Here is a 21,813-nt window from a genome sequence, read left to right as displayed (position 1 = left end):
CTTTGTTTGTGTTTGCAAAATAAGTCATATGTCCCTTTTCCGGTGAGTTTTTATATTTTGAACACAGACTGCCCAATATTCACAGCAATTTTAAATGACTAGGATTCTCCTTTGGATGGGCTAATCATGGCACTTAACTGGTTAATGCTGATGAATGTCTGCAGTTTCCCTTAAGTCAGACCCAACTAATTCATGTGCAGTCCAGGGCAGTGTCAGCATTATATGGTTATGTGCCGATATTCAATGTTTAATTGCATAAGGTAACTGCGTAAATAGGAACACATGAAACACAGTCTCATCTTTATGCAGTTCACCTTATGTGGTTAAGTGCTGAATATTACACGCCTATGATCTATGTTGCTGAACATCGCTCAGTAACAGAGAAGATTTTTGTGTGCTTCACAATACTGAACTATGGTCTCCGAGTCAGATCGCAAATTATGGTTTCTTGCCACTGAAGTGACTGTAAAGAGCTCTCTTATTTCTGTGCTTTTCAGGGGGTTATGCAGGGAACTATCCCATACCTTGGCACTTTCCTTACAGACCTGGTGATGCTAGACACAGCTATGAAGGATTACTTGGATGTGAGTGGTTTTCATGATTTTCTCTTCTCCAGTTTCTAAATCGGCTTCTAATCTGTTTGGGTGTTGTGGGAAGGCAGGGGTGAGAGACTCCTGAGCATTTGTGATCTCTGCTTTATTGCTGATTTTTTTAAATTTTTGATCTTCTCTTTCTGCAGGGTGGTTTGATCAATTTTGAGAAGAGAAGGAAAGTGAGTAGAATGCCCCTGGGCTTGTCTTACTTTAAACAGTTTTCTGTGGCTGGGAATGAATGGGGTACTAAGATGAGGAGAGGAGGAGCAGAAGTGTGGTGTGTTTTTTTTTATTTTTTATTTTAATATCGGTAATCCTAGCACAGAGTATCTGAGGGGGAGCTTAACTGCAGTCTTGCAAAGAGAGGACAGAAACATCTCATATTCTCATGTCTTCCTTTGCTGCTGTAGGAATTTGAGGTCATTGCCCAAATAAAGCTTCTGCAATCTGCCTGTAACAATTATAGCTTCATCCAGGAGGACATGGTTGTGGAGTGGTTTCACAGCGTGGAGAGACTGAGTGAGGCTGAAAGGTGAGATGATCTGGGGGTTCCTGCACCCCATGTGACAACCAACCCATACTGTACATATGCATAAACATACATGCACAGTGTAATAAGGATGCAAATTTATTATCTTAACATTTGGATCATTAACACACCTTTGAAAATTTGTGGGTGCAAAATAAACTTAGTGCTTATTAGCCTACAGATTAAAATGCATGAAGTAAATTTGCATATGTTAAAACTAGGGCTGCACATTTAACTCAATAATTTAATAGTGTTAAATTTTTTTAACGCAAGTTAACTGCTCCTCCCTGCCTCCCATTTTCTCTCAGTATGTCTCCTCTTACCTCTCCAGGTATGCCAGCAGCCTCCTCTCTTCTATTGCGCCTTCTCCCTGGCAGTGAAAGCAGGCTGTTTTTCACCCAGCCCAAAGCCTCTGTAGTGCTGGGAAACAGGACTTTACTCAGCCCGAAGCCTCTCTCTGTAGCGTTGGGAAACAGGACTTGTGTTTCCCGACACTACAGAGAGATGCTTCGGGCTGGGTGAAAAACAGCCTGCTTTCAGTGCCTCAATTGAATTCAGGGCTGCAAGGGGCATGGAGAAAGTGCAGCAGAGGAGAGGAGGCTGCTGGCATACCTGGAGAGGTAAGATGAGGTGCCGAGAGAAAAAAATGTGGACTAGTGCTGAAAGAGGGAGAGAGAAGTGTGTGTGTGTGTGGAGGGGGGATGTTCTCTGAAGACAAACTCTGTGTCAGATTTATCCTGAGGTAAAGGAGAGGGAGTAGAGGTGAGGCAAGGGGTGTTCTTCAGAGACAGTAAACTTTGTCAGATTTATCCTGAAGTGGGGGGAGGAGAGGGAAGAGAATCGGAGAAGTGGTTCCTGGGAGGCAAGGCAAAGGGGAGAGAGAAGGGAGCTAGGAGGAAATGGTGCCCATGGAGAGAAGGGGAGAGAAGGAGAGAAGATGGTGCTTAGGGAGCAGAGGAGAAGGGAAGGAAAGATGATTATAAAAATAAAATGAACAAATTGTATTTTTAGTAGGGCTGTACGTGCTAAATTTCTTTCAACTCGTTTTTACATTTGGGTCATGCAATTTAATTGCATGATTAAAAATTTTAATTGTGATTTAAAAAATGTTATCAACGTACAGCCCTAGTTAAAACAAATTTTAATTTACACAAATGTATAAAAAGAATTCAGAAAAAATCCCAAAATTGAGAAATATGGCCAAATATTTTTTCCTGTGCACATCACTATTTACATGTATAATCACACACTTTGAAATTTAAATATAGGCATGTCCTAACAGAGGGAAGCCGGTTGCTAGCCAGCAAATTCACTTTGAAAGCCAAACCTCAAGTCTTTGCCTCTTTTTTCCAGCTATAGTCTCTCTTGTGAAATTGAACCTCTGTCTGAGTCAGCCAGCAACACACTGAAGGCAAAGAAGAACACTGGCATTATTAAACGATGGAGCGAGTAAGTGACTTGACAGCCTGACACACGTTGTTACTGACTGTTGGCATTCATCCATGGGAGCTGAGTTCTGCAGTGACCCAAGGGGCATCACTTTTTAGTATAGGGGTCACAATAGCAGAAAGAGGGAGGATGTAAACATGCTTAGGAGTAAACTAAGAAGAGCAAGACCTGTGGTTTTTACTCTGTTGCAACATGAAATATAATTCCTGAAGCTCTGTAAGTTATTTGTGACCAATTGTGCTTCAGTAGAAATGTAGTTTACCCTGTTCAGGGGAGAGACTGTTTGGCCAGTCCCTGATATTGAACTCACATCCTAATGCAGTGTGGTATTTATTGTCCCTGATTCTACCCCTTTGAAATTGGCACTGCAGGTCCCATAATGCATCAGGACTAACCTAAAATTTCACTTCTGGACCCAGTAGCCTAACAGCTCTGGTAATGCTGGATGTAACAGATTTCTGCTTTTTGTTTGGCAGTCGGCAAGCGCCAAACCCTGAGCTGTGTGCTAGTGGCAGCTCACACTCCAAATCCTTTGAGCAGCTAAAGTGCGGTCAGTACTTGTGCAGCGGAGATACGGCAGACTCACTTAGTGTCACTTCTGCTGGCTCCAGCAGCTCAGATGTGGAGGAGATCAACATCAGCTTTATCCCCGAGTCCCCGGACTGCCAGGAGAAGAAGGTACGCAGGGGCTCGACGCCACAGAGGCAACCTGCCACACACGACGGGGTCAGTGTGCCACCCTTCCCCCTCCCCTGCACCATGAGTTCAGTGGCTGTTGAAAAGAGGCATGGCTGGATACTGATCATCTGTGTGTGAGAAGGTTGTACTGTAAAGGCCCCTATCTTGGGCGGGGTGTGTGCGTGTGTGTGTGTGCATGTGCGTGCAGGGCTACTTTAACCAGTTAAGTTTTGGGGCCCTCTTTGTGGATCGATCCCATTTTTTTATTGACCTCAAATACATGATGCAAGATCTGTGAAGTGGGCTGATCACATGTGGGATTTGATAATTTCAATGTGCCAGTAGGTGACCAAACTTGACAAGAGCTGTGCTTTCTTTTAAATGTGTATTAAAGTAGAGAATGACACGGTGAAAAAATTGGTCCCCGTCACCGCCCCGTCCCCGTCTCACCATCCTCTGCACCGCCCCGTCACCGCCATTCCCTTCACCGCCCCGTCACCGCCACTGCCACCCCATTCACGTCACCGCCACTGCAACCCCATTCACTGCCCCGTCACCGTCACCGCTGCATACATAAAAGTCTCAAACGGGTACGATTTTATATACTTTTCTTTATTTACGTATAAAGGAAACATTCTTTAAAACTTTAAAACTTAGTTAAATATTAGTTAATAACTATACAAAAACAAAACACGCAGAGAAAAAATTAATTAATATAAATTCTCAAAACTGACACATTTTGATCACTAAATGCTTACAATGTTAGCCTACATGGTAAGTAGACGCGGCCGCTGTACCTAATCGCGGCAAAGATCTCCCTGCCGTGATTAGCATAGTGACCGCGGCTACGGCTGCAAGTCTCCCCTCCCCCCAGCGATCACGGCAGGAGGGCACCCAACCCCTCCTGTAGACCCCCCCCAACGGCCCTCCCGACAATCGCAGCAGAAGGGTACCCAACCCCTCCTGCCGGTCCTCCCAATGGCCTCCCCTAAGATCGCCGGCAGGAGGGTACCCAACCCCTCCTGCTGGACCCCCCCCCCCCCAACGAACCCTCCCATCCCGGAACCCCCTTAGTCTTAATTTCCAAGTTGGACCGGACGGCTCCTCACACGTATGGCCATCAGGCTTGCCTCCGTCCAAATGAGGCGGGCCCGCCCCTACCCTGCCCAACCCACAGGATCCTAGGGCCTGATTGGTCTAGGCACCTAAAGCCACTCCCGCTATAGGAGGGGCCTTAGGTGCTTGGGCCAATCAGGCCCTAGGATCCTGTGGGTTAGGCAGGGGAGGGGAGGGGCGGGCCCGCCTCATTTGGACGGAGGCAGGCCTGCTGGCCAGACGAGCGAGGAGCTGTCCGGTCCAACTTGGAAAGTAAGACTAAGGGTGGTGTTTCGGGATGGCGGGGTTTGTTGGGGGAGGGTCCGGCAGGAGGGGTTGGGCACCCTCCTATTGGCGATATAGGGGGCCGTTGGGGGTGCCGGCAGGAGGGGTTGGGCACCCTCCTACCAGTGATCATAGGGGGGCTGTTGGGGAGCTGGCAGGAGGGGTTGGATATCCTCCTGCTGCGATCGTCGGGGGGGCTGTTGGGGTAGGCAGGAGGGGATGGGTACCCTCCTGCCGCGATCGTTGGGGAGGGCTGGTTCTGTCGGCATGAAGGGCTGAGGGCGATCGTCGGGGGGGGGGGCGGGTTCTATTGGCAGGAAGGGTTGATCTGACAAATGAGGAGCACGGTGAAACACAGGTAAATAGCGGTTCCTAGAAGGGGGGACATTGGCCTGCGGGGACAAATCTATTCACCGTTTTTGCGGGCGGTGAAAGGATTTGTCCCCGCGTCTGCGGCGATTTGCTAATGAGGTCACCATAACCCGCAGCCAAACCGCAGCCACGCAGCGGTTCGCTGCGGGGATCGCTCCCCGTGTCATTCTCTATATTAAAGTTCCTTTTTATGGCCTGTAGGCAAAAGTAGTATGTGGCATAGTATATTCATTGATATTTCACATATCCGAGTTTCTTTTGCTGTAGGCAAAAGTAGACCATATGTGTCATTCACATTGCAATTGTGTGTGTATAAAGGAGGCTTATACTGGCGCTGTCTTCACCATCCTACTCTGGGGTGAAAACCAGCATTAAACAAATCCCTGTATATTGGGCTTGTAAACTACCAGCTCTCACTATTGGCCAGTATCCACATTAATAGTCTTAATAAGAAAAGTATTTAAATGTGGAAAGCCCTCAGAACATTTAAGGGTGAGGCAGGGTGCACAATGTGTTCTGCTGGGCGAACAGAGTTACCTGGATGGATTTTACTAATTAAAAACATAAAAAATGTGGTGGCCCTTCAATATCTGTCAGACATCCAAACTCCCAGCTCTGAAGATCACTTGAATTTTGCTAGCTCTGATAGAAACTTTACTGTAATTTGTACCTTTTTGTCATCATACCCAGCCGTTCTGACAGCCCCGGTTCTGCCAGGAAGACTGCGGATAGGTCCAAGTCTGCTTCAAGGTAAATCTATCTCTATGCCCTGCCACTTATCTCTCTTCTCTCCATAGCTCCAGTTCTGGGAGTCTAGCTCCCTTTCTTCTCTGGACACCTCGGGCATTGGATCTGGTTCCAGCAGCGCTTCCTCATCCTCTGTTTCTTCCACGCCTGTGACAGTCTCTCGCACCCATAAGCGATCGGTCTCTGGCATCTCCAGCTACTCCTCCCTCTCATTGCCTCTCTACAACCAACAGATTGATGACTGCTGTATCATCCGGGTCAGCCTCGACGTGGACAACGGGAACATGTACAAGAGTATCTTGGTAAGGAGCAACTTGAGGGAAGAGACACTTAAGAACATAAGAATTGCCGCTGCTGGGTCAGACCAGTGGTCTATCGTGCCCAGCAGTCCGCTCACACGGCGGCCCTCTGGTCAAAGACCAACACCCTAAATGAGACTAGCCCTACCTGTTTACGCTCTTGTTCACCAGGAACTTGTCTAACTTTGTCTTGAATTCCTGGAGGGTGTTTTCCCCTATGACAGACTCCGGAAGCGCATTCCAGTTTTCTACCACTTTCTTGGTGAAGAAGAACTTATGTTTGACCATTTTTTATTCTAATCCTAAACTCTCTAACATACCATTCCTTCAGAAAATCACTAAAAACCCACTTATTCGACAAATTTATCTGCTCCTTCAATTTTGCTCAACACCTACCTCATCTTACATGTTCCTTCCTCCTACCCTATATCACCCCGTCACATAACTGTCTATCTACCCTTCCCAAATCTAACTGATGTTACCTCGTCGTCTTGAACTGAAAAGATAAGACGGGATATAAATAAATGCAATATATAGAACCACCCATATAAACCAAAATTACACTGAAGGTGATTGTTTTTCTTTTTTCTTTCTCTATTTCTCTCTTTATATAAATGGGAACAAGCCTCAAATTATTGCATTTTCACCCATTCAGGGTTCTTTCAAAGAGAAAGACAATTCTTTTCTCTTACTCATATTAACATCACTGGCTTGAACCCATCCTCCCTACCTTAATTCTAACAATAGACTTAGGGCTCCTTTTACTAAGCTGCGGTAGTGTTTTTAGCGCATGCTAACCCCCGTGCTATGCGGAGAAACTAACGCCAGCTCAATGGAGGCGCTAAAACCGCTAGCACATTTTAGTAAAAGGAGCCCTTAATCTTTATTTCTTCAATTAATTTATACTAAAACGTACATAACTAGGTTATTATTTACTTTATAATAAACTCGATTATTTTAAATACTTAATTCTTAAAAAAACTTTATAATTCATTAATACTTAGAACTATTTAAACCTCACAGTTCATTTCAGAAACTCAGAACTGACAGAAAGTGCACTAGTGCAAAAAAGTGTACTAGTGTTTCAAAGTGCTGTATCAAAAGTGTATTTGTGCTATAAATTTTTTTGTTTCCATTCAAGCTTTTGGAACTCTTAGAACTTAAAGAAAAATAATCACCTTCAGTGTCATTTTGGTTTACAGTATATTAGTGGTTCTATATATTGCATTTAATTGATAGGTAACCATCAGGTTTTCTTTATTTTACTGGGATATAAATAAAGCCGTTATTATTATTAAAAGAGCACTCTTCCTATGTATGATGGAGAAGAGTGTTTACTTTTCTGCTTGGATGAGGGGCCGTGGAAAAATTCTCAGCCCAACCAACAAAGTTGGGGCAGTCTCCATTGAGGGCTATACACTTAGTTCAGCGATTTTTCTACTTTTTTTTTGTTCTGCATTTTTCCAACTGAATGAAAAAAAGTGGAAAATCACTGGACTAAGTGCATAGACCTCAATGGAGACTGCCCCAACTTTGTTGGTTGGGCTGAGAACTTTTCCGCAGCCCCTTGTATTGATATCATTCCTCATTCTGTTTTATTTTTGTACAGAATGTTCCATTTGTCCTATAGTTTGACGTTCATTTCCTTTGTTTTTATTGTAAACCATTCTGATAATGAATTCTTGAAAAGTGGTATATCATAATGAATGAATGAATGAAAGAAAGGATGGTTTAACTTTATCTTGAGGCTAGAGATTGTATCTTTCCATTCAAACCAGTTTGATTTTTTTTTTTAAAACGTCTCTTAATGCAACGTCATTCTTCAGACTGCGCCCATGATCTTCTCTAAGACCTGCGTCCCTATCTTCAGGCCCCCTGGTTGATCATGTTTCTTGGGACTCTTTTACAGGTGACTAGCCAGGATAAGACCCCGGTGGTGATCCGCAAAGCAATGGCCAAACATAACCTGGACGGGGAGAGGCCGGAAGACTATGAGCTGGTCCAGATTCTCTCTGAAGAGAGAGGTACGCACAGGGCACAGTTTGGGGATAGGGACAAGGTGCAGAGAGTAAAAAGCCTGGTGTACTCTCCAAGTAATAGCTTTAGCGTGAGCGGCAGCATACCATCAGACTCGCCTCAGACATACAGAGACTGTATTTTCTAGTGCTCTGAATTCCACTGGTCTTGAAGGCTCTGCAGTCTTTAAGAAGCTTGGATCTGAAGGGACGTTGCCCCTCAAACAGAGAGAGCTGCCAAGGCAGAGGGAGTGTTACCTCCTCATTTGAACATTTTCAGGCATAGAAAGTTCTAAGGAAATTAAGGATAATTCAGAATACAGCTGTTCGATTGATTTTTGGTTTAAAAAAGATCGACCATATTGCTCCATATTACACTGCACAACAATTTTTTGGTTAAGTCTTGATTCCTGAAAAGTTTTTGGTGATTATGACAGGTACCAACTTGGTATGCTCAAATATGGTTTTGGTTTTACTGCATCACGTAAGAACTATGAGAAATAGACATTTTTATGTTTACTGACAATAAAATATATAGTCAAGTTTACGTTTCGCACAAGCGACTAAATGAAACAGAATTAAAAGTGTTTTGCTCCCGAGTTTCTTTTATATTCAGTGTCTGGTGCATCACGTTGTAGCATCCAACAATAGTCGGCAAGCATTGACGGATTCCAATTGCCCTGGTATCGTTTCTCCATCGTAGCTATGTCTTGATGAAACCTTTCACCGTGCTCGTCACTCACAGCACCGAGATTTGCGGGGAAGAAGTCCAAGTGTGAATGGAGGAAATGAATCTTGAGTGACATATTGCACTTCATTCTCTTGTATGCTTTGAGAAGTTTGTCTACCAGCTGAATGTAGTTTGGGGCTCTGTAATTGCCCAGAAAATTGTCAACAACGTCTTTCAAGGCTTTCCAGCCAATTTTTTCCGGCCCAACTAACAGATCTTCAAATCGCTTGTCACTCATAACATGTCTGATCTGGGGGCCAACAAAAATACCCTCTTTGATCTTGGCATCAGTTATTCTTGGGAACATCTGTCTTAAATAACGAAAACCTTCCCCTTCCTTGTTCATTGCTTTCACAAAATTCTTCATGAGTCCCAGTTTAATGTGAAGAGGAGGCAAAAATATCTTTGTCGGGTCAACAAGCGATTCATGTGCTACATTTTTCTGTCCTGGAACTAACTTTTTACGGAGTGGCCAGTTCTTTCTAGAATAGTGCGACTCTCTGTCTCGGCTGTCCCATTCGCAGATGAAACAGCAGTACTTTGTATAGCCAAGCTGCAGTCCTAGTAACAGAGCAACGACTTTGAGGTCTCCACAGATATTCCAGTTATACCTGGTATACTGGACATACTTTAGTAACATTTCCATATTCTCATATGTTTCTTTCATATGTGCTGCATAGCCAACAGGTACTGAAGGATAAACGTTGCCATTGTGCAACAGAACAGCTTTCAGGCTTAACATTGACGAATCAATGAAAAGACGCCACTCTTCCGGGTTGTGATCACAACCAAAGACCGAGAACAATCCTTCAATGTCACAACAGAAACAGAGACTGTCGACTTGTGCAAAAAATTTGGTTATATCATGATGCCGGTCTCGAAACACAGAAATTTTCGTACCTGGTGATAGCAAACACCATTCCTGCAGTCTCGAACCTAGCAGCTCAGCTTTTGCTTTTGACAGACCCAAATCTCTGACCAAATCGTTCAATTCGGACTGTGTTATCAGATGTGGATCGCCTGATGAGGATGGTTCAAAATCCGGGTCAATGTCACTGTTAGAACCCTGCACTGCAGTTTCTTCATCTGGTTCGTCTAAGGTCCAATCCTCTGGTGGTTTCGGAACTGGAAGACTGTCATCATGTGGCATGGGTCTCATTGCTGAAGGCAGATTAGGATATTCAATTGACTTCTTGTTTTTGGCAGAGAAACCAGACACATTAGTCAAACAGAAATAACAGTCCGTCACATGGTCTTTCTGTTCTCGCCATATCATCGGAACAGCAAATGGCATCGTCTTTCGAGTACCTCTGAGCCAGGCTCTCAGACTAACAGCACATGTCGCACAGCAAATGTGAGGCGCCCATTGCTTGTCTTGATCACCTATTTTGCAGCCAAAATACAGATGATAGGCTTTCTTTACAAGGGCAGTCATCGAACGTCTCTGAGGCGTAAGTGTATATTCCCCACAGATATAGCAGAATGTGTCGCGGCTGTTACGACACCGACGAGACATATTGCCCGACACCAAAACGTCTATAGCATCAAGCTTACTTACTGTTATATTGCTACAGCTACTATACTACTATACTTTACTATACTGATACTATATACACACACAGACTATCTATATTAACCAAATGAGCAGAATCGGTGTATGGAAGCCACCATTATAGCATGATGAGACAGCGCAAGCTCGTTCAGACCTGCCCAGACATGCCCAGGATGTCATCTTCCATAAAACAGCTTCCAACCTGGCTAGATTTTATGCATGGACATACCCAGGCGGCACAAACCGTTGTTGATAAGACACTTATGGGAGAAAAAATTGTTTGCATCCAAATATAAGAAAAAATCACGACAAAATTGAAGATTTCTCTGAAATGGTACGTGATGGGTAATTTTTGATGTAATATTCATGATCAGCACCCAAAATTCTATAAGAAACACCCAGCAGTGTTCAGGAAGCAAAAACTTTGTTGTGCAGTGTTATCGTTTACTACATTGGCTGCCTTTGGAGGCAAGAGTATTATTCAAATTTTCCTTTATCTGCTTTAAGCTGATATTGGGATTGTCTCCAGCTTACCTTTTTCCTCATTTTGTGTTGCATAGATCATCAAGAGAAACTAAAAACTTCTACTTATTTGCTTATCCAAAAATTAATGAGTGTAGATATAAGACCTTCTTAGATAGAACCCTAGCATTTCAAGCTGGTAGGCAACAATCTTGGTTAGGTAAATGTATTCAGCAAGCTATGTTATCCTATTGCTGTTTTTGGAAATTAATTAAGACCACTTTATTCAATAAGTTTATTACTTAATGAGAGTTTTATTATTGAAATTCTATTTTACAAATATTTGTATCTTTTACTGTATTATTGTATTTTGCTGATCTTCCAGCTCTTTTTAGTGTAAACCACCTAGAACTTTTGGTTATGGCGGTATAAAAGAATAAAGCTATTATTATTATTATTACACATAGAAACATAGAAATTGACGGCAGAAAAGGGCCGCGGCCCATCAAGTATGCCCATACCAATGACCCACTCCCTGACTTTTACTCCCCTAGAGATCCCACGTGGATATCCCATTTTCTCTTAAAATCTGACACGTTGTTGGCCTCAATCACTATCTGAGGTAGCTCGTTCCAATGATCGACCACCCTTTCGGTGAAGAAGTACTTCCTGGCATCACCATGAAATTTCCCTCCCTTGACTTTCAGCGAGTGCCCTCTGGTGACCGAGGGCCCTGTAAGACAGAAGATATCATTTTTCACCTCTATACGTCCTGTAATATACTTAAAGGTCTCAATCATGTCTCCCCTCTCTCTTCGTTCCTCCAGTGAGGAGGAAGCTGTGATATGGTCATGAACACCTAAACTGTTTTCACATGAATTTATAAAAACATAAGAATAACCTTACTGGGTCAGACCAATGGTCCATCTGGCCCAGTATCCCATCTTCATGGTGTCCAATCCAGGTCACAAGTACCTGGCAAAAAAAAACAAATAGTAGCAGCATTCCATGCTACTGATCCAGGGCAAGCAGTAGCTTCCCCCATGTCTGTCTCAACAGCAGACTATGGATTTTTCCTCCAGGAACTTATCTAAACCTTTTTGAAAACCAGCTGTATTTAACTGCTCTTACCACATCCTCTGGCAATGCGTTCCAGAGCTTAACTATGTTCTGAGTGAAAAAATATTTCCTCCTATTGGTTTTAAAAGTATCTTCCTGTAACTTCGAGTGTCCCCTAGTCACTTGTACCCGTCCTACACCACTCAGAATTTTGTAGACTTCAATCATATCTCCCCTCAACCGTCACTTTTCAAAGCTGACGAGCCCTAACCTCTTTAGTTTTTCCCCATATAAGAGGAATTCCATCCCCTTTATCATCTTGGTCGCTCTTCTTTGAACCTTTCATAGCTCCGCTGATAAGGCGACCAGAATTGAACGCAATGCTTTTTTGCCCCCCACCACACATTGGGCAAAAGGTTTCAGCACATTGTCTACAATGACGCCCAGATCTTTTTCTTGGGCGCTGACCCCCAAGGTGGACCCTGGCCTCTGGTAACTATGATTTGGGTTGTTATTCCCAAGGTGCATCACTTTGCATTTGTCCACACTAAATTTCATCTGCCATTGGAGCTGACTTTCCTTCCCCTCCTTGCCGTATGCCCTTCAGTTTTCAAAAAAAGGTACTAATGATACTATTTTACTCCATTTCTCAGTAGTCCTCCTTTGAACTGGTGGCTCTCTTCCAATGGGGAATCGAGTTTCTAAGAGCCTGGCAATTTAACTCTACTTGTTTGGGATTCCTGCTCAATTAGATCAGGGTGGTTGGTTATCTGGTGTCATGAGCCTTTTTTTTTTCCCACACACCTGCCCAGGAATGTTTTTCTCCTCAGCTTAGCCATGATAGCAACAGTCATCTGCCATAACTATAGCTCCCTTTAGAACTCAGCTAACAGAGGCACTGAGTCTATTCACCAGATGTTGTTGCTGTGTAGTGTTGTTGTCTCACTTTCCCCTGACCCAGCAGCTATGTTCTCACCCTAAGCCATCCTGAAACATGTAAGAACTAAGTTTGTTGTATGTGACCATGCACAGAACTGGCACTGGGCCAATCCCCAGTGTGGATTCTGATGCTATGGCATTCATCATACAAATAAATGGTAGAACTGTTGCTTCTTATGTCTCGCCACACTGGGACTACCCAGCCTTTCTTCCTTTAGGGGTGTTTGCCAAATGTAGAATAGCTCTGTCAAGTGATACCACCCCAATTCTATCTGTAAGAGAATGGTTTGCAGGCAGATTATTAACACCAGCTCTCCTTCTTTTTACATCTCAGAACTGAAGATTCCTGACAATGCCAACGTGTTTTATGCCATGAACTCTGCGGCCAACTATGACTTCATGCTGAAAAGACGGGGTTTCTGTAAGGGTGCAAAGGTCAAGCATGGCTCCAGCTCCACCCTACCCCGCATGAAACAGAAGGGCCTAAAGATTGCCAAGGGTATATTTTAATTTTCCCCAGGCCATGGAGAGGAAAAGCAAGGACTGCAGAAATGGATTACTCTGGGCTTATGGTGTTCTGTCCTTTGTAGCTGGGATATGTGTGATTTGTCACTCTGGCAGATGCTTGGAATACCCAGTAGCACTTTCAGTTCCCAGCGGCAGAAGGAGATTGGGGCATTCTGGAAAAGCTGGAGAAGACCAGTAGCTCTGGTACAATGGAGCAGAAACGTGGCATTTATGATCATCCTGGTTCGGGACTTTCCTGTGCTGGCAGCATCCAAAGTTTTTTTTTAGGAAGGTTAATGTAAGCAAACTGTTAACATTGAACTGGACCTTTTCTACAAGAACATGGGCAGCTTTCCCTGTCTCGGATGAAGTTTACTTCCTTTTGTATTTGTAAGGTTGCTGGATCTGCTCTTCACCACCATAGGTGCCTTTAGCGGGTTTCTGTTGGAGACCAGAAGACTGGCTGATAAAGGACAGTAGGACTGTGCGCCTGGGTCTAGACACATCTCCCCATCCCACCCAACTGAATGAGGAGTGTTGCAGAAATACTAGCGCCAGCAACAGGGTTTAGGGGTAGTAGCCAAAAGTAAAGCAAGCGACTTCTGCTGAGCCTCTTCTAGCCTGTGGGAAGGTCAATGATGTGGAACTGGAGCCAGGGGGATGTCATAGCTCTTAGATGTCATCAGTATTACTGTTCAGGTCTGGGATGTAGGACACCCTTACAAAGTTCCCGCAAGCCCTTCACGCAGTCATGCCATGGATCTCGTGGACAGGCATATGATGGCAGCTGTTCAAGGCATCCTGTTGGGTCACAATATCCCCTTCTCCCTCCCCTGTTCTCTGACAGGGTGAGTAGAAAGATGGATCTAGCTATCTTAGCAGATAAGTGCTACCTCTCTTGACTTCTACTAACCTCCATTTCTAAGTCTGGCACTTCTCCCTGTAGCAACATAGTCCTTAATAACATCAATATAAATAAACCTGGAAAAATCAAAAGGAATATCTAGAGGTACAATTTAAAAAGCTGGCCGCTAAATGCCTTTTCTTCCATTTAGCTGAGAACACACAGTATTACACTGGCTGCATCCCCTGTCGTAGGCCAGGAGTCTGGTGCTGCTTGAGAGCAGATGACACTGCTAATGGATCATGATGAGAGAACCTCTGAGACGAAGGAGTGTTACTGACAGTGTTGTTTTAAACACTGTTCACACTCCAGGAACAAAGCATATGGCATAACTGAGCAGACATGCCTGCATGAGCAATGACGTTTGATGCTTTGAGTGCTGCACTCTTTCAGGGTACATATGTACACGATGCAGATTCCATACTGCTTTCCATTAGAGATTCTTTTCAAAGCTTTATTCACTGGGTAGAACAGTACACGAGGAAGGTACCTTATAATCAGATATCATGCATTCACTGTTTACCCAGCCAGTGGCATTAGCTCAAAGGGCCTAGGATGTGCCGTCAATAGCGCACGGGACTATTGCGCCCTGACAATTCCATTCCGTCAAATGCGCACACTGACAGTGCGCATGAAGGGAGCGGGGTTTTCGGGGCGCAATTGTAAGTGTAGTGTGGGGGTAGGGGGCTGCGGCAATGTTCAAATTGACAGCGCGTTGGCATCCCCTGAACAAGATCGCGATTGTAGTGGTGGTGGGGGTTCCCTCCCACACACCCCATCAGAGCGGAAGAGTGGAAACAGGAAGGCTTCGGGAGGAGAGCGCGACTTTAAGTGTAGGGAAGGGGTTCCTCCCCCAACCCCCCTCAGAGCGCAAACGGGAAGGCATAAGGGGGCGCCGCGCATTTGTCCACGGAAATGTCGGCATGCCAATATCTGCACATTTGACAGATCAAGGCTATGGTACACCGTCAATAACGCATTTGTCGGGGTGGAAATGTCGGCACGCCAATGTCCTGTGTGCATTTGACGGATCACCGCTATAACACAGGTAGATTTTTCACTTATCCAAGATTAAAGGTGCTACTTTTCATGAAACAGTTCTGCAGCAGTTGGTGAAATGCCAGTAGATTTGCAGAATGTTAACCTGTGCGTCCTCCCTCTCCCCCACCCCCGGTTGCCTTATGATGCAGTGAAAAGCTGGATAGGAGCATTCCAACAACTCCCATCAAAGCAGTACCAAATCACAGCTGACAGTTGCAAGCGAACCCTACAATGCACTCCCCCCCCCCACCCGAGCCAGGGAACTAACTGGAACCAAGACACAGATGCAGCATCTGTTCTCCATCCTTGTTTACAACCTCCCTAAAGTGTTTAAGGTTTTACAGACCTTGCATGCTTTACATTTTTTGATTTTTTTTTTTTTTTTTTATATAATCATTTGTGAAAAACCAATGGGCCCCACTGTGGACCCAGCATTTTGGAACTGCACCAAAGATTCACAAACAAAATGTACAAATAGACTTGAGACAGCACAAGTCATTCTTTTGTTTCCCTGTGAGACAGACGAGCCATGAAAGACTTAAAATACAAGGATGTTTTCTTGTAAAAATAAGACATTTGTAAATATGTGAGACTGAGACTTTTAGCAGAAGGAAAAAAACTAAAGAAAACAAAAACAGGAACCTGATGAGGGAAAAGCAGTCCAAACTCATGCAATTCAGCTTTAAAGAGAAGAAGCTGTTACCCAGACTGAAAACTGCGTTTTCCAACTCCTACAGGGTTTGAGTGGTTTTATTTTACTGACTTGGTTTTACAATATTTATTGGTTGTAAATAAACAAACTGTGTATATTTGCTTGAATGAATGGGATGGTCTCCTGCACTTTTTCTTTCTGCCTTTTCTTTTTTTTCCTTTTTTTCCTTACCATTGTGATGACACTCCCAAGTCCTCAGGAGCAGAAGTCTTTTTGTACCAGGAATTTTTACTGCAAGGGGCCACTGAAAAGTTCTCAACCCAACCAACAAAATTGGGGCAGTCTCCATCGAGAGCTATATACTTAGACCAGCAATTTCCCACTTTTTTCATTCTGTATTTTTCCTACAGAACGATAAAAAGTGGAAAATCACTGGACTAAGGGCTCCTTTTTCTAAGCCGCGTTAGGGCTTTAACGCGCGGAATATCGCACGCTAGACCTTAACGCCAGCATTGAGCTGGCGTTAGTTCTAGAAGCATAGTGCACGGTAATTTCCTGCGTGCGCTAAAAACAGTAGCGGCACCTTAGTAAAAGGAACCCTAAGTGTATAGCCCTCGCTGGAGACTGCCCCAACTTTGTTGGTTGGGCTGAGAACTTTTCAGCAGAACCTTCGTATTGCAGATGGTAATAGGGTTGCCTATAAGGGACCTTAGGCAAATGCTATAAATTGCCATCTCATTCCTCAGTTAAGAATGACCCTTGGAATGATGTCTGTGGATTGGTCCTCTCCTATTGACCTCAGGTGCATGATGTAAATTAGCCCATGCCTTATTATCCCAGGACAAGCAGGCAGCATATTCTTAACACATGGGTGACGTCACCGACGGAGCCCTCGGTACGGACCTTTTAACTAGAAGTTTCTAGTTGGCCGCACCGCGCGTGCGCGAGTGCCTTCCCGCCCGACGGAGGAGTGCGTGGTCCCCAGTTTCTTCGTTTCCGCGGAGCGAAGAAGACGCGTGTATTTTTTCAACGGCCGTTGAAATCACTTTTTGCCTTCCCGCTCGCGCTTTTGTTATATTTTTTTCTTCCTCTACCTCCGGGTTTCCTTTTTCTTTCAATTACAAAAAAAAAAAAAAAAAAAACTTTGATTTTTATTGTTTCTTTCGTTTTTGCCCCGGCGGGGCCTGTTGCCATTATACAGGCCTCGGACTTCGATTTTGCGGAGGCTATCTTCCCCTTCATGCCCCCGCAGGTCGGTTTTAAGAAGTGCCAGCGGTGTGCACGCCCGATCTCCGTTTCTGACCCACACAATTGGTGTTTGCAGTGCCTGGGTCCGGAGCATCGGGCAGATTCCTGCACCCGCTGTGCCACTTTACAAAAACGTACTCTTAAAAACCGAAGAATCCAGCAAACCCTGCTCTTCGGCTCCGAGTCGGCGATGGATTCATCACCCTCAGCGGCGGTACCGCAGAAATCGGCACCGTCCAGCTCGACACCGACCGATCCCGCATCGGCGCCACTGGCGCCAGGTAAGCCGGCTAAGAAGCCTTCCTCTTCCCTCGAGCGCCCTCCAGCTACGGTGACGACACCGTCCATACCGGCATCGCACCGGTCCCGTAAACGCTCCGCCCCGATAACGGTGAGTGCCTCGTCATCGGCCTCCTCATCGCCGGGGCGTGGAGCGGCATCCAAGGAACCGAAGAAAAAGAAAGCGGTTCCGATGCCACCCCTGGATGACCGTATCTCGGCCATCCTACAAACTCAGCTTCAGGAGCAGTTGAAGAAACAGCTTGAACAACTGCTACCCTCTATCCTGGCACCGCTCCTTCCGGTACCAGACCGGCCCGAGCCCCGCACCGAGCCCCCGGTGTCCACTCCTTCGGTACCGGTAAACACCTCGATGCCGATCCTTTCGGCACAACAACTTCCTGATGATCCTGTGGTTCATTCTCGAACCACAGTGGATCCTGCTCGGCACCAGGCGGTACGGCACTCTTCTCGGGACCGAGAACGACGCCGATCGTCCTCCCCTGGTGCCGTTTCGGTGCGCTCTGGTAAATCTTTGTCCAAAACTCACCACACCGCACCCTCCACCCCGGTGTCCCGACACGCACCAGAGGTCAGGGATCCGGATTTATGGGAGGAGACTCCTCTCGGTACCGAGGAGGATCCCTCCTCATCTGATGAGGAACCATCGGCGCCTGATGCCTCCTCTAAACCTGAGCAGTCCTCTTTTTCTAAATTTCTGAGGGAAATGTCTGCTGCTCTGTCACTTCCCCTTGAATCTGACTCCAAAAAGTCCCAAGCCTTTTTAGAAGCCTTAGACTTTGAGCAACCTCCTAAAGAGTTCCTCAAACTTCCCGTACATGACATCTTACGGGAGACATTCTACAAAAATTTGGACAATCCCCTCACGGTACCGGGAGCTCCCCGTAAACTGGACAACCTTTACCGTGTCATCCCTATTCCAGGATTCGACAAATCTCAATTGCCCCATGAGTCCCTTCTGGTGGAATCCACCTTAAAAAAGACTCAGGGCTCCAGTGTCTATGCCTCTACCCCTCCTGGCAGAGAAGGTAAGACCATGGACAAGTTTGGCAAGAGGCTTTACCAAAATGCCATGCTTGCCAACAGGGCAAACAACTATTCCTTCCATTTTTCCTTTTATCTCAAACACTTGGTCCAACAGCTGTCTGCCCTCCAGAAGTACCTTCCTGAGCGCAAGGTCCCGCTATTCCAGCAGCACATATCTGGCCTTCTCCAAATGCGCAAGTATATGGTCCGCTCGATCTACGACTCCTTCGAGCTCACCTCTCGGGCCTCTGCCATGGCTGTAGCCATGCGTCGCTTGGCCTGGCTCAGAGTCTCCGACCTGGACATCAACCACCAGGACCGCCTGGCCAACGCCCCCTGTCTCGGGGATGAGCTTTTTGGAGAGTCACTGGATTCCACCACCCAGAAACTCTCCGCCCATGAGACTAGGTGGGACACCCTAATCAAGCCGAAAAAGAAGGCTCCGCCTGCTCGACCCTATCGGCCTCAATCATCCTACCAGCGGAGGTTCTCAGCCAGGCCACTCAATCCGCCTCCCCAACAATCTCGGCGACCCCGTCAACAGCAGCACCATGCCCAGGCTCGGTCTCAGGCCACCCAACCCTCCAAGCCTCCTCAGCCTGCTAAACAATCTCAGCCCTTTTGACTCTTCTCTCCAGGGCATAGCCAGTCATCCACCCTCGCTGCCTCTTCCACAGCCTATCGGGGGTCGTCTCACCATTTTCTCAAGCCGTTGGGAAGTCATCACGTCGGACCAGTGGGTCCTCAACATCATCCGCCACGGCTACTCTCTCAACTTCCAGACTCTGCCTCCGGACAACCTTCCCGTAGAGTCTGCTTCAAACTCATCTCAAACCCCCCTCCTCCTGAGGGAGGTTCAATCCCTCCTCCTTCTCAATGCCATCGAAGAAGTACCTCCAGATCAAAGGGGGCAGGGATTCTACTCCCGCTACTTCCTGGTACCCAAAAAGACGGGAGACCTCCGTCCCATTCTCGATCTCAGGGACCTCAACAAGTGTCTGGTCAAGGAGAAGTTCAGAATGCTCTCCCTTGCCACGCTCTATCCTCTTCTTTCTCAACACGACTGGCTATGTTCCCTGGACCTCAAAGAGGCCTACACTCACATCTCCATCAATCAACATTCTCGCCGCTACCTGCGATTCCAGGTACTGCACCACCACTATCAGTACAAGGTGCTACCGTTCGGCCTCGCCTCCTCACCCAGGGTCTTCACCAAGTGCCTTATAGTGGTAGCGGCCTTCCTCAGGTCTCACAACCTCCAGGTGTTCCCCTATTTGGACGATTGGTTGGTGAAAGCACCTACGTCTCCACTTGTGCTACAGGCTACTCATCACACCATCTCTCTCCTCCACCTCCTGGGGTTCGAGATCAACTACCCCAAGTCGCATCTGCTTCCCACCCAGCGACTTCAATTCATTGGAGCAGTTCTGGACACCACGCTAATGAGGGCTTTTCTCCCCTCCGATCGCAAGCAGACCCTGCTCCATCTCTGCCGTCAGGTACTCATGCATCCCTCCATTCCTGCTCGACAGATGATGGTCCTCCTGGGTCACATGGCCTCGACAGTGCATGTCCTTCCTCTGGCTCGTCTCCACCTTCGTACACCTCAGTGGACGCTCGCCAACCAGTGGTCACAGACTACGGATCTTCTTTCTCATCCCATCTCTGTGACATCATCTCTTCAGCAATCTCTCCAATGGTGGTTGAACTCCTCAAATCTTTCCAGGGGTCTACTTTTCCATCTGCCCCCCCACTCTATGATCATCACCACAGATGCGTCCCCCTACGCGTGGGGAGCTCACCTGGGAGATCTACGCACCCAGGGACTTTGGACCCCACAGGAGCGTCGTCATCACATCAATTTCCTGGAACTCAGAGCCATATTCTACGCCCTCAAGGCTTTCCAGCATCTTCTCTGTCCTCAAGTCCTCCTCCTGTGCACAGACAATCAAGTCGCCATGTACTACATAAACAAGCAGGGCGGCACCGGATCTCGCCCCCTTTGTCTGGAGGCTCTGCGCATCTGGACCTGGGCCACGGACCGCAATCTCTTTCTCAGGGCGGTCTATATCCAGGGCGAACAGAACTCTCTGGCCGACAATCTCAGCCGCATCCTTCAACCTCACGAGTGGACGTTGGACCCTCCGACTCTACTCTCCATCTTTGCTCGATGGGGCACTCCGCAGGTGGACCTCTTTGCAGCACCTCACAACCATCAGCTGCCCCAATTCTGTTCCAGACTCTTCTCTCCTCACCGTCTGGCCCCGGATGCATTCCTGCTCGACTGGAGGGATCGGTTCCTCTATGCCTTCCCTCCACTTCCTTTGATGTTGCGGACCTTGTCCAAACTCCGCAAGGACAATGCCACCATGATCCTCATCGCCCCTCGGTGGCCTCGTCAACACTGGTTCTCCCTTCTGCTTCAACTCAGCTCCAGGGAGCCCATTCCTCTTCCTGTGTTTCCTACTCTACTTACACAGCAGAATCAGTCTCTACTACATCCCAACCTGTCTTCCCTCCACCTGACAGCTTGGTTTCTCTCGGGCTGACCTCTCCGGAGAATCTATCTCAACCGGTCCGCCTCATTTTGGACGCCTCCAGGAAACCGGCCACTCTTCAATGTTACCATCAGAAGTGGACCAGATTCTCCTCGTGGTGTCTCCGGCATCATCAAGAACCCACCTCTTTGGCGGTGGAAACTGTCTTGGACTATTTGCTCTCGCTGTCCAACGCTGGCCTCAAAACCACTTCCATCAGAGTCCACCTCAGTGCCATCACTGCGTTTCACGAGCCTATTCTCGGAAAACCCCTCACGGCTCATCCTCTGGTTTCAAGATTTATGAGAGGGCTCTTCAACATCAAACCGCCTCTCAAGCCTCCTCCCGTCGTCTGGGACCTGAATGTGGTTCTCTCTGCCCTTATGAAACCTCCGTTTGAGCCTCTTGCCACAACTTCATTCAGGCTTCTTACCTGGAAGGTGCTTTTCCTAATTGCCATCACCTCTGCCAGGAGGGTTAGCGAACTGCATGCACTGGTTGCCGACCCACCGTTCACTGTTTTTCACCATGACAAGGTTGTTCTGCGTACCCACCCTAAATTCCTTCCCAAGGTGGTCTCAGCTTTTCACCTCAACCAGTCCATTGTGCTTCCCGTCTTCTTCCCTAAGCCTCACTCGCATCCTGGAGAACAGGCGTTGCACACGCTGGATTGTAAGCGTGCCCTTGCTTACTACCTTGATCGTACCAGAGCTCACCGAACATCCCCTCAGCTCTTTTTGTCTTTCGATCCCAACCGTTTGGGCCGTCCTGTCTCCAAACGGACACTTTCAAAT

General features: G+C 46.6%; 1 protein-coding gene across 4 annotated transcripts in view; it reads left to right on the top strand.

Annotated features, from left to right (window-relative positions):
* The window catches only part of RALGDS (ral guanine nucleotide dissociation stimulator), a 162,552-nt gene extending 146,473 nt beyond the window's left edge, over positions 1 to 16,079 (top strand). For 3 of the 4 annotated variants that reach the window (XM_033961119.1, XM_033961118.1, XM_033961116.1), the window contains exons 11-18: positions 498 to 584; positions 740 to 772; positions 1,004 to 1,125; positions 2,476 to 2,571; positions 3,048 to 3,297; positions 5,799 to 6,050; positions 7,957 to 8,071; positions 13,139 to 16,079. In XM_033961119.1, coding sequence (XP_033817010.1) covers positions 498 to 584; positions 740 to 772; positions 1,004 to 1,125; positions 2,476 to 2,571; positions 3,048 to 3,297; positions 5,799 to 6,050; positions 7,957 to 8,071; positions 13,139 to 13,314 — 1,131 coding nt within the window. In that variant the 3' untranslated portion in view covers positions 13,315 to 16,079. The remainder of the gene's footprint in view (positions 1 to 497; positions 585 to 739; positions 773 to 1,003; positions 1,126 to 2,475; positions 2,572 to 3,047; positions 3,298 to 5,798; positions 6,051 to 7,956; positions 8,072 to 13,138) is intronic. The other variant, XM_033961117.1, reaches the window with a different exon arrangement.
* The last annotated feature ends 5,734 nt before the right edge of the window (positions 16,080 to 21,813 follow it).

This window comes from Geotrypetes seraphini, chromosome 10, assembly GCF_902459505.1.
Source record: "Geotrypetes seraphini chromosome 10, aGeoSer1.1, whole genome shotgun sequence".
In the NCBI taxonomy this organism is placed as follows: domain Eukaryota; kingdom Metazoa; phylum Chordata; class Amphibia; order Gymnophiona; family Dermophiidae; genus Geotrypetes; species Geotrypetes seraphini.
The sequence above is the reverse complement of the archived record's forward strand: the minus strand, read 5'-3'. Positions and strand labels throughout refer to the sequence as shown.